The sequence below is a fragment of the Coturnix japonica genome, chromosome 2 (assembly GCF_054131305.1).
Source record: "Coturnix japonica strain WE chromosome 2, WE-NBRP24, whole genome shotgun sequence".
Lineage (NCBI taxonomy): Eukaryota > Metazoa > Chordata > Aves > Galliformes > Phasianidae > Coturnix > Coturnix japonica.
In genome coordinates, this window is record NC_140664.1 from 59,570,055 (window position 1) to 59,582,823 (window position 12,769).

Genomic DNA, 12,769 nt, shown 5'->3' on the forward strand with positions numbered 1-12,769 from the left:
GCACTTCTTGCTTGAGCCCCAGGCCATGGAATCAGCCAGCCGCTGCTCTCATTTTTGATTCTCAAACACTCCATCAAGCCTCTGTATGCTCTTTACTTCTCACAAGCAGAGACGGAGCATTTAGAGCTTTCTGTTCCTCAGATAGAATGTCACTGTATTTATTACTTCCACCATGCAAGTCAAGTATGTTCAGTAATTGCAATTTTAAAAGCTACCATTTAGTAAGTAGTATGCAAAGCCCTAACATATTGCAGCTCTATAGATCTTAGAAGCTCCACTGACAATAGCCATTTGGTGAAGTTTTCTGCTTTACAGGGCCTAAGTCTATGGGCCACTGTGACAGAGAGGGAACGATGCATATGTATACTTTAACATAAGCTGCAGCAGAACTGCCAGGTCACAGCCTGAACCAATGATTAAGCACCAGATGAGAAGGCATGGTTAACCCAGGGAACTCAGGTGCAAGCAATGCACCTGACTGACAGGAACTAATGGAGCCTGAATCCATCCCTCTTCAGTCTTCATTTAAGGGTTAGCAGCATTTATCTGGATAGAGATTGTACTTCTTTTGAGCTGTTATTGGTTATTGGGTGGGGTGAATGATTTTTTTTTCTTTCTTAATTACCTCCTATTGCTCCATAGCACTTGTAACCCACTGGAAAGCATTCTCATCGCCTTCTTTTGTTAAACATAAGTGATAAAGAAATCCTACTCCTTATTCAGTAGCAATTGCACAGTGATCTTGGGAGCTGGTAAGAAATTTAAGAAAATAAAAACAATATAGAATGGAGTAGATCTGTTGAAAATAATGGCTTGAGATGGATAGGACCTTAAAGATCATCCAGTTCCAACCCCTCTGCCGTGGGCAGAATTGCCAACAGTTAGATCAAGCTGCCCAGTGCCCTATGCAACCTGGCCTTGAACACCACCATGGATGGGGCAACTACAACTCCTCTGTGCAGTCTGTTCCATTGCCTCACCACCCCATAAGAAGAAGAAAGGGAAAATCAAATTCCTTATCCTGCTGGCCACCCCTCTTTTGCTGCAGCCCAAGATACAGTTGGCCCTCTGGACTGCAGTCACACACTGCTGGCTCATGTCCAGCCTTTCATCCACCAGGACCCCCAAAGTCCTTTTCTGCTGTGCTATTCTCTGTGATTTCTTTTCCTAGTCTGTACACATATCTATTATTGCACCCAACCAAGCACAACACCTTGCACTTGGCCTTGCTGAAACTCATTTGGTTCACGTGGGCCTACTTTTCAAGCCTATCCAGGTTCTGCAGGATGGCATTCCTTCTTTTTGTTCTATCAATTGCACCACTCAGCCTAGTGTCAGCAAACTTGCTGAAGGTGCGCACAATCCCACTGTCCATGCCATTGATAAAGATGTAAAAGAATACTGGTCCCATCATGGACCCCTGGGAGGACACCACTCATGGCCATCTGGACACAAGAGTTGTTAACTGTTTCTCTCTGGCTGCAACTGTCCAAGCAATTCTTTATCAACCAAATAGTCCAGCCTTCAAATCCATATCTCTCCAATTTAGAGATAAGGATATGGTACGGGACTATGTCAAAGGCCTTGCACAAGTCAAGGCAGATGACATCAGTTCCACTTCCTTTAACCACTGATGCCATCATTTCATCATAGAAAGACACCAGATTAGTCAGACACAATCTGCCCTTGGTGAAGCAATGATTGTTGTCACAGATCACCTTCTTATCTTGCATGTGCCTTAGCACAGGAGAATCTGTTCTATGATTTTTCTAGGCACAGATGTAAAGATCACCAGCTTGTAGTTCCCTTTCTCCTTTTCTTAAAAACAGGAGTGATGTTTCCCCTTTTCTGGTTACAAGGGACTTCATGTGACAGCCATGATTTTTCAAATATGATGCAGAATGGCTGGCCAAGTACATAAGCCAATTCCTTCAGGACCCTGGGATGCATATCATAAGGCCCCATATACTTGTACAAACACAGCGGTAAAACTGAGGTTTGCGGTTGCAGAAGGCTAAAAAAGATACCCTAAAAGGAAATGTAATTATTACTCTGGGTTTCTATGTTCCTGTGAAATTGCAAAACATGTCTGTGACAGGTATGGAAACAAAACCAGCTAGAATAACCCAGGAATGGGCAGACAGAAAAGCTGAATTCTACTCTTGGGTGTCAGCAGACAGTCTGCCTTTTACTGAAGAGTCCTGGAGGCAGTGCTGGACATCCAGACATTGTGGGACATAAAATCTCTGCTGGAAGACACTTTGTTTATTTAAGAAAAGACAAAGAGGCTTACTCCAGCAAAGCCTCAACAGATTTTTCATCCTAAAGCTATCACATCCATTCAAAAAAAGCAAATACGCAAGCTAACAAAACAATCAGCTTCTTCCCTGCAATCTCTGACTCTCATTCCACAAAGCACTAATGAAACTAGATGGAATGTGAATGCACATGCATGAATCTTGGTCATTCTAGAGCATAAGACAAAGCGAAAACCAAAGCACAGGGCATTTATAGATTTTCCCACTACAGTGGAAAGGCCATTCATTTTTCCATTATGAGGCTAGAGAATTATACCCAGCTCCTGCTAATCAGTGCAGCAGGTAGCACTTGACTAACACACTGCACTTCAATTGAAATATCCATAATTCACTTAAATGTCCTGTCACTAGTTCCTTTACCCATTTTGTTTTCACATAGTACTATTCATTTCCTGAGAAAAGGTATGAAATCCTAAATAACTACAAAGAATAGCTTAGATCCTAGAAAGAACAGTGTAAAACAGACTGCATTCTATTAGACTTCATAAAGCCTGACTTAAATTCCTTCTACAGAATTTTCAGTGCAATCAAGTTTTATTTCATAAAGAGTTGAATTTCTAATGGTGGGATTCAGTCATCTTTAAATTAAATTTACATATCAGCATCTCTTGGAATGACTCTAGGAGTTGGAGCAGGGCTGTTAAAGGATAAGGGAAGCATAAAGATTCTGCACATGGCCAATTTGGATACTTCTTTCTTTCTTCTCCCCTAGGGTATAATTTAGGGCAGGCTGTAACCTTGAGGTTGCCAAGGCTGCCATCACATCAGGGTGAAACTGCTCAGCTCCTTGCTTCCATTTCCAGAGAATACAGAAATACACAATTTGCTATAAATTGTCTGCTGGCTTGCTAAACACTCTTTTCCCATGGAAAACGGTCCCAGCAGATGTTTCTCTGGGACAGGTGGATTAAAATGGAGAAGACTTTACTTAGAGAAGTGATGGACAAGTTATTTAAGGAGAAAGGTGAAAGGACAGAGGAAGCTGAGAACTGCCTGAGGGATATGAAAAAAGTCTCATATCCAGCTCTGTAACACAAGCATCAGCATGCCATCTAAGAACAAAGTTTAAAAGGCTCAAACTCACAGCAGAAGATGCCCGCTCTTTTTAAAACCATGCTTCTTATTTCTGATAAGAATCTTACTCCCTAGGATACAAACACCATGATGGATCTTTTTACATAAGAACTCTGTTTCAGGCAGACAGTTTTCAAATGAACACACCTGAGTCTCAGAGGAGCAGTTACTTGACAGACAAGCTGTGTTCCAGTACCAGCTACTTTGGAAGCAGCCCAAAACCACTCACATGAAGCTAAGATCTCCTTCTCAGTTGGAGTCTAGCACTCTTCAGACCCCTTGTACGCTAGACTCCAAAATCCCAGGGACCAGCCTCGGGTCTCTCCTGAGGCTCTTTGCCACAACTCTAGCAACAGTGTAGAGGATGTTCTTTACATCCTGTCCTGTCATTACTGGCCCCTGGGCCACAGCATGAGCTATCTCCCGTTTAATCTGTTCAAAACCTGCTGCTGCCCCATGAAAAATCATTCCTCTTCCACATCACCTGATAAAGGGAGCTTACAATAAGGCTATAGTTTGGAACATGAATCCTCCAAAAGCCCACTATGCCCAGAAAAGATTGTGTCTCTTTCTTGCTAGTTGGTGGAGACATGGCAGTGATTACAGCAGATCACATCTGTTGGGATGCAAAGACCCCCATCTTTCCACTTTATACATAGGAACTGAATCTTCTGGACATGTCCTTTCACTTTGCTTCCCTTAACAGCAAAACCAGCTCATACAATAATCTGGATTATTTGCTCTTCTTTCGTGAAAACTTCTGCTGTATCACTCCACACGATGATACCATCAGTGTACTGCAGGTGCTCAGGAGCACTACCCTGTTCCAATACAGTCTGGATCAACCCATGGCAAATGGTCGAGCTGTGTTTCCACCCCTGGGGCAAACGGTTCCAAGTATAATTAATGCCCTTCCAGGTGAAGCAAACTGTGGCCTACAGTCTGTGGCCAAAGGAATGGAAAAGAAGGCACGAGCAATGTCAGTGGAGGCATACCATTTGGCTGCTTCTGACTCCAGTTTGTACTGGAGTTCTACCATGTCTGGCACAGCAGCACTTGTGGGTGTATGACCTCATTCAGGCCGTGGTAGTCCACACCTCCATTCTCCACTGGCTTTACACACTGGCCATTTGGGGCTGTTAAAAGGCGAGTGAGTTTTGCCAATCACTCCCTGACTCTCCAGCTGACAAATCAACTTATGAATGGGCAGCAAGGAATCCCTTTTGCTGTGGTACTGCCATCTGACTGCCATCTGAGCACTGCTTTTGTAGCAATTGGTACCTGCTGTTCTTTTACCTGTAGCAGCCCCACAGCAGACAGGACTTCTGACAGGCCAGGCAAAACAGACAGCTGCTTAATGTTGTCTGTATCTACAGCAGCTATTCCAAAGGCCCATCAATACCCCTTAGGATCCCTGAAATGCCCCCTCCTGAGGTAATTGATACCAAGTATGCATGGAGCCACTGGGCTCTTTTTGCCAGTCTTTACCAGTGAGGCTTATTTCAGCCTCCAACACAGTCAATTCTTGAGAGCACCCAGTCACTCTAGAAACATGGATTGATTCTGTCCCTTCTTGACCCAAGGGCATTAGAGAGCACTGTGCACCAATGTCCAACAGCACCTTATATTTCTGTGGTTCTGATGTGCCAGACCATTGAATCCACATGGTCTAATAAACTATTATCCCTTTTCCCCCCACCAACTGAGGGCAGGGCCCCTCCATTCATTACCTTTGGTAACTGGAGCAACTGTACTGGTGATTGATCTGTTTCGGCATTCTCTCACCAGTTCTTGTAGTACAGGAGTAGCTTGATCATACCACTCCCTCATGTCTTCTCCATCGTCATGTAGGTAACACCACAAGGCAACACATGATGTAGTCTTACTATTGTTCCTTGCTTGAGCCGGAAAACGTTTGCTTTTAATAGCTGAGAATTTTGACGGTACAGGTGAGAAGGAGGGTTCATCACCGTTAATTAACTGGATTTTCGTTAGATTGATCAGCTCCTTCATTAGATTCGCTTGATGATCCTAATCTTCATTAAGCATTTCTGATACTACTTCGGGATCGTCACAATTAACCAATAGAGACACTTGCTCTTGCACTTCATTCAGTCTGTCTGTTACTTCTGAGATGGCTGAAATGGAGACATGAGTTGGGGGTAACTGTTATTCATAGTTCTGAAGTGAAGAGTAAGAACCAATTAAAAAACTAGTGGTCTACTCAAAAAATTACAAAACCATGATGCCATCCTAAAGGAAAGAGGGATGGCAAGACCAACATGTTTTGAAAGCTACTGAGACATAAATAAACATTTCTCCCTCTGAGACCATTAAGACCATCCACTGCTATTGTCTAATATACTTCTTTGCCAATTACAGATCAGATATTGCATTTGAATTGAACACTACTTCTTATCACCTCCACACTTCATCGGTACCTTGTCACCTAGATTACTTCATTTCCTAATATTCAAAAGTCTATTGCTTTAATATAAAATACTAGAGGAAGCTGAATGAATAAATTTTCTGTAGCAACATGCATATATTAAAGCATATTTTATACTGAAGAGAGAACAATTAAAGAGTTCTGTGAATGCTGTATTTATTATTCAGTTTGACACTGTAATGGGTGCACATACCAACACGACCCATCACCTAGGAATCAAGTGCAACAGACAGTATAAACGACTGTTTGAATGATTGAAAATAGAGAAAAAAGAAGCAAGAAAGAGAATCTTCCTCGTGAACCTGAAGATATCCTTCAACTAACGGAATGCTGCTGGAATCCATGGTGTTGATTACTTCTTGCTTTTTATAAAGAACTCTCTGTCTTATTTCTCATCTTTCTTTTATCACCCACCTTCTGTTCCCCATTTCCCTAACTATGAATTTATAGCAAACTGGGAGAACAACATTTGCATTTTCATTACAAATCACCATTACTCCAGTAATTGGAGCAAGGCTTTCTAGTGTTTTTCATGAAAGGCATGGCAATTATTTCCTACAGGAATGATACACACAGTTACATAGCAGAATCTGTGCTTCATTTAGATGGGATCCTCTTCAATCTAGCAGGAATTTGCTTCTTGCTTTGGACATCTGACTCCTCAGGAAACAAGAGCCTGTCAGCCAGTAGCTGTCACCCTGTCTGTGTGACTGAGATTGGCTTAATTGTCTCTTCACTAACTCCATTCATCTTCATATTATGTTATTCCAGGTCCGTTGTCATTTCTTGCTTAATGTACATTTTCTTGCATTAACTGTTTTTTGTATCTGTAACCTCTTCTATTTCAAGTGGGTGGGTAGTTCTTTCTTCTAATGACAGCAAACATACAGGTTGCATTTGTCTGCTTAAAGCAGCACGTGACAGTAAGATGGAACTGGGAAATGTAATCTTGGAATCCATTCTGAGATCTGAGTAACAGGAAACATTTTGGTCTTAATATGATCTATTGTCCTGTATTTACATTTCTGGCACAAATCACTTGATTTCTTTCCAGTGCTTTTGCTTTGCCGTCTCCTACAAGTAAATGCAAAGTCTGTGGGTGCATATAACATCATCTAGCAGATGAGACTGGGGTCATCAGAATTCCTCTTTACATTAAACTTTCTATGTGAAGGGATCATTTCTACTGCACATCCTTCTGTGCTGTTATGCTGTTACGTAGGCAAAAGTGCACTGAAACCTCCAGAGCAACCTGTTCACTGAGACCTTGGAGAACATGGTCTTGGTTTTGACGCTGACATACATATTGTGTGCACAAACAAGGATTTCAAGACCATCAATAATGTGTCTTCTGCAAATACAACACAGTCTTCTTTCAAAACAGTAAGGAAAGGCACTCACAAGTACCAAGCTATCTTGATTTAGCTTGATTGAGCTCCTACAGCTCAATCATGGTGACACTGTGAGAATGTGCATACAGTGGTGTAACCCCATGGAAAAGTAAAACTCATCGTTGTAGGCTATCACCTCTAAGAAAGCAAGCCCTGGATTTGAATTAGTAGCAATGAAAGTGACCCTCAAAAGATTATGATAAAATAGTCTAGAAAATTTCTTCTAACTATCCCATAACCACGTCTTTATTGCCAAGAGCTGTGTTTAGTACATATTGTGTTTTTTTAATCTCTTTGTGTAATTTCTCCAGAAGTAGAAAAGGAAAAGCAAACTAACTAAAACCTCCCATCAGTTCAAGAGAGGAAAAAAATGATTCTATTTACTCCTAGGGAATCTGTTCTTTGTGAGCATCATTACACATTTTTCTTAAATCTTATTGTCAGTCTTTATTCCGAAGAAATCCAAAGCATAACCCAAAGTCTTCAGCTGACTGTGTATAAAGCTGTAAGTCATAAGTATATATATATTTAACACTGCTATCTATTTTCTTTCAGATTACTACCCAAAATTATCACTGCACTTCAGTGCACTTCTTAATTTATACTTAAAGTCACAATCAACCATCAGCTACAAAACAAATACTGTCCAAAACAGCCTCTTTCCCCTCTCCTGAACCACAGCTCCTTCTGTGCATGCTGGCAGGGATGGTGCAGGAAGGTCCCTGGCCTCCTGGAGAAACCTGATGGCTCGCAGACACCTTTCAGACTTGTCCCTCTCCACTGCAAAGCTCCCTTTCATTTCCTGGCACACTCTTTCTTGCTTTTGTTTCAGCTCCTGACTGGATCCTGGCCCTGGATCCTTGGAGAGGTTACAAAGGAGGTAAACCACTGTGTGGTATCTATAAGCAGCAGGGCATGAAAAAAAGTTGTTCTGTGAAATGCTCTGCGAACAGCCCTTTTTGAAATCATACAAACAGAGAAGTTGTTGGCACTATGACAAATGAGGTCATTCTCGTGCCTTTTTTAAGTCTTATTTTGATATTTGTTCTCTGCCTTTTTTATTGTTTCAATTCTGTCATGCTAAATTAAGGTAACAGATTTTAAAGAAAGAATAAAATGTATTTATGGGAAAGCATTCTGCACTAAATACAGAAAAGAAATAAAAATATACATTTTTGTTAAAGAGCTCTGCTTTTCTTTTACTTCATCTGAGTAAGATTTCATGGCTATCAAGGCTCAGGTGCTCTCCCTGCATATTTTAACATTCAACAAAAAAGTCTGCATAGAAGTTGCCATAAATAATATGCAGCTGCATTGAATCTGTACTGTCTTATAACAGTATCACAAAGGACATAATGGAGAGTCACTTGTGTTTAACTAGGAAGAGATGTTAGCTCTGCTATTTAAAAACCTTGAAGCTGGGTTCATACAGGTCCGAGGATGTCCTGATAGATCCCCAAAAAACAGTAATATTTTCAGCTGGTCTCAACATTAATCTTCATGATGAATAAGGGGATGATAGTCTGTCTTATACTCTATAGACAGATATAGGACCTGAAACTAAAGATGGAAAGTTTTTCTTATGCCTCCACGCCATATTCTGCAAATGGCTTCTCTTTTGAATAGTTAGGAAGTACACATTTTCTTTTTTTTTCCATAGAAGTACTGATTAATAGGAAGAAGTCCTGAATTTATGCATTTGTTTCTAAGAGGTCAGAGCTATTCTTATACTGAAGGAAGAACGCAGATTAGGATGTTGGATGCCAATTTTCCTTCTCAGAGCTGGTTCAGTATTTACAGCAGGTAAGCTAAACATAGTCTGAATAAAGTCAGTTTACATCCATTACAGAATCTGTTTTCTTTGACACTGTCTCTTAGACTATACAAACACAGCTGTGCACTCAAAAAGAAGGATTTCTTTAAACTGAAAGTGTTTTGAAGCTGTAAACATTTTATGCTCCCATTTCATTTACACAAATATCAAGATGTAATTTCTCAGTGTTTCAGTCATTTAAAAAGGAACCTCAATGGGTTCCTTAAGCAAGTTGAAAAAGCCACTACCAAGGCCTCCTGTTTTGCAGTGATAAAGCCAAATTAAAACAATGACTTGAAAAAAAAACAAACAAACAAACAAAAAAAACCAGCACTGCGTAACTGATCTCAACAGGACTGCTGTGTTACAAAGCTTTTTCTGGGCTTGTTTAGCTTGGAGAAGAGAAGGTTCTGGGGAGTCCTCATTCAGGCCTTCAAGTACTTGAAGGGAGCAGATAAACAGGAGGGGGAACAGCGGTTTATGAAGATGGATAGCAATAGAAGAAAGGGGAATGGTTTTAAACTAAGACCGGGGAGGTTTATGTTAGATATTAGGAGGAATTTTTTCACTCAGAGGGTGATGAAGCACTGGAACAGGTTGCCAAGGAGGTCATGAATTCCCCATCCCTGGAGGCATTCAAGGTCAGGCTGGATGTGGCTCTGGGCAGCCTGGTCTAGTGGCTGGCGACCCTGCTCATGGCAGGGAGGTTGAAACTAGATGATCATTGTGGTCCTTTTCAATCCTGGCCATTCTATGATTCAATGGTTCAGCCTCCACATCTGCTTGTGTTGCTGCCTCTGTCACAGCAGGAGCACCATGTGGACTTCCATGGCTTGCCAGGCTGCCACAAACTGTTTAAGAAGAGCTAAACTGATGTATGACCCTTCCTTTTGGCCAAGGCTCAGAAGTTATGGCTGCAGATCAGGAAAAGGCTGAAGATGACCTGAGGCCTTGGGGCTGCAGAGTACATGAGGGCTTGGGCTTCAGGCTGAATCACTTCTGTTGAGCACCACCCATACACCCTAACATTTTACTTTGCAACAATCTCACTGCTTGCACTTCCACCCCCACATTCCCATTTGAGGCAAGAAAAAAATGAAAAGCAGCCACAATGGCTTCAAAGGATTTAACTAATATTACAATTTCCCTGTTTCTTTTGATTATTCAAATAACCAATGGTACAAAAATCGGAAAAACATCATGGGAAAAATGGAAAAGAAAAGAAAAAAAAAAATTCTATGCAGTGCTTAAGTTAAATAAGTTTCCTTGAGCAGGAAACTCCCACAAATCCATCATTTATTCTTGACAAGATTATCTGTCTAACAGGTAAATATCAAACTTGAGTTGTAAAAAATGCACTGGCTATTGCAGTCTGCAAGACCTTAATTATAAAAATAAACCTACATCCCATTATCTAAACATAATTTCCTAAAAACTCTCAAAAGTTACAAAGAATACATTTCTTCACATCACAGTGCTTATGCATTAATTAGAACAAGAACAAATATATATGTATATTATTTTTATTATTACATATTATTTTTGAACATCTCCAGCAACAAACTGGGCTCTTGGTCCTCAAGCTGCAAAAACATTTTCTGTGTTAAAAGGTACGGCTCCTGAAGATTTCCTGCTAGAGCTTCAATTACCAAGGCTTGGTCAACACAAGTGCAGCAGACTTTCAGAATACCAGCATATTAATACAGCCCAGCAAGGAGACCATCCCATCAGGAGCAGCTGTTATCAGAAAAGCAGAACAAGCTGTGCTGTTGAAGGCAGAGGGGCTGGATTGATTTAAAATTTGATAGTGAAAGAGAAAAATCACATTTCCTGTTATAAACAGGACAAAATTGATGATTACAAAGGGAACAGGAAACCACTTGTAGTAACCTCATGTTTTATGTTTCAAAACTATTTATTATTTGACTAAACTGAGAAAATGGTGAATTGTCAAAAACCTTGGATTCTGTATTGGATACCATAGCGCTACTAATGAGTATATCTCTGACCTCTCTATCCCCTAAATTGTCATAATAAACTCTAGTTTCCTCTTTTGCTCTTCCTGCCACCAGAATTTGACATGGGGTTTATCGTTGTTTCAACAAGCAGAAACCAATGCATTCTATATACATCTCACTATGCTTATGACTTTTTCGTTTAACACATATCAAATACAAGCCCAGAAGAGAATACAAAAATTGTGTAAAAAACATTCGCAGTACATATGATGTAGTGCATTCCTGCTAACATTTTACATAGAAATCTTTATCATAAATTCAGAGTGTCTTGATGTCCGCAGCTATTGTTGAGCATGAAGAAATCCTAGTCTACTTGTTCTCTAGGATTGGGGTGTTTCTGATATCTTTAAATGCAGGAAATGTACCTTGCTATACCTTTACAATATTGAGCCTTAAAATAGCTCAGCAGTAGGTAGAAAGGGTTAGATGCTGCCTTTCTAGAAGGTGGATTTGAACCTCAGAGTTAAAATGGTCAGTGCTCATATATGTCTTTGTATCCTACATGACAGATTTACCCTTGTTGAAAGTTATTATGAAATTCTATATGTTAAAAGTGTGAATTAATAGGATCTTCAGACTTGGTTGTTTCTGACAAGAGATGTTAATGAAGATAATTTTACTATTAATAACATTCAAATCTTTTGGTACAGCACTTGGCAACATATAAAACTTTTATAAATGTTTTTAACTTCCCTTAAAATATGTATCATTTGCATTTTCTGTTCTCCTCCAGTGAGACATTAGAAAGAAAAATCCAACAGTGCCACCAGACGTCTACAAACGGGTTTACTTTTAGCCATGCATCTTCATAGCATTTGGAGACAGATTTTTTTCATCTTTTCATATTGACACTGACACTTTAATCAGTTGAAATATAGTCATATTAAACCACTAAAATGCAATTCATTTTCAATAAAATCATTTTATATATATATGCAGCTCATAAAAGTAAATGAGTTGCTTTAACTTTCAAGCAGAAAATATAATAGAAGTTAAACATAAACTAGTCCTGGAGCTTAGCTTTTAGACTAAACGGTATTTTAGATGAAACAGAGTGCAGAAATTGTAACTCTGAGATGAAGATAATGGCTTAAACTTACCATTATGTTATGCAGATTTTCCTTGGAACTGTGTTATTGATAAACAAATTCCCACTTTTTAATGAAAATGAAAACACTTTTTTATTTTCTTTTTTTCCCACGATGTTTTTCCAATTTTTGTGCCACTGGGCATTTGAATAATCAAAAGAAACATGGGAATTGTAACATTAGTTAAATCCTTTGATGCCACTGTGGTTGTTTTCCATTTTTTACTTGCCTAAAATGGGGGCAAAGTGGGGGTTGGAGAAGGCAAGTAGTGAGACTGCCGCAAAGTAAAATGTTAGGTGCTGCTCAACAGAAGTGATTCCCAGTGCAACTGCCCGTGAGTGAGGAACTACTGGGGAATGTTAGGGCAAGATCAGCATATGAAGACTGGGAATTGGAGGGTCATCCCTGACTGTACTGCTGGCACACTGGGAGACTGCAGAGAAGTTGCTTCTACACCTCTGCTTCCCAATCTACACAACACAGGTTTTACTTTTTATCTCACTTTTAATGTAACATCTCTTCAACTCTAAGAAGAATACTGTAAGCAAATCTACCTTTTTTGCTAGTTCAGATGGTGTCTTGTTACATAAGAGAAAGCTAAGAACAAAACACAGTTAC

At 40.0% G+C, this 12,769-nt stretch overlaps 1 protein-coding gene across 23 annotated transcripts in view; it reads right to left on the reverse strand.

The window, feature by feature from the left end:
• TPK1 (thiamin pyrophosphokinase 1) overlaps nucleotides 1-12,769 on the reverse strand; it is a 93,754-nt gene that overhangs the window by 23,239 nt on the left and 57,746 nt on the right. For 9 of the 23 annotated variants that reach the window (XR_014943478.1, XR_014943476.1, XR_014943477.1 and 6 more), the window contains one exon: nucleotides 5,123-5,530. The exons of 13 other annotated variants lie outside the window; for them this stretch is intronic. Coding sequence is in view for 1 of the 10 variants with exons in the window: in XM_085539926.1 (XP_085396052.1) it covers nucleotides 10,705-10,782 (78 nt within the window). In the remaining 9 variants the exon portion in view is untranslated. Of the gene's footprint in view, nucleotides 1-5,122; nucleotides 5,531-9,458; nucleotides 10,783-12,769 lie in introns of those variants that run through there. One more of the 23 variants, XM_085539926.1, reaches the window with a different exon arrangement.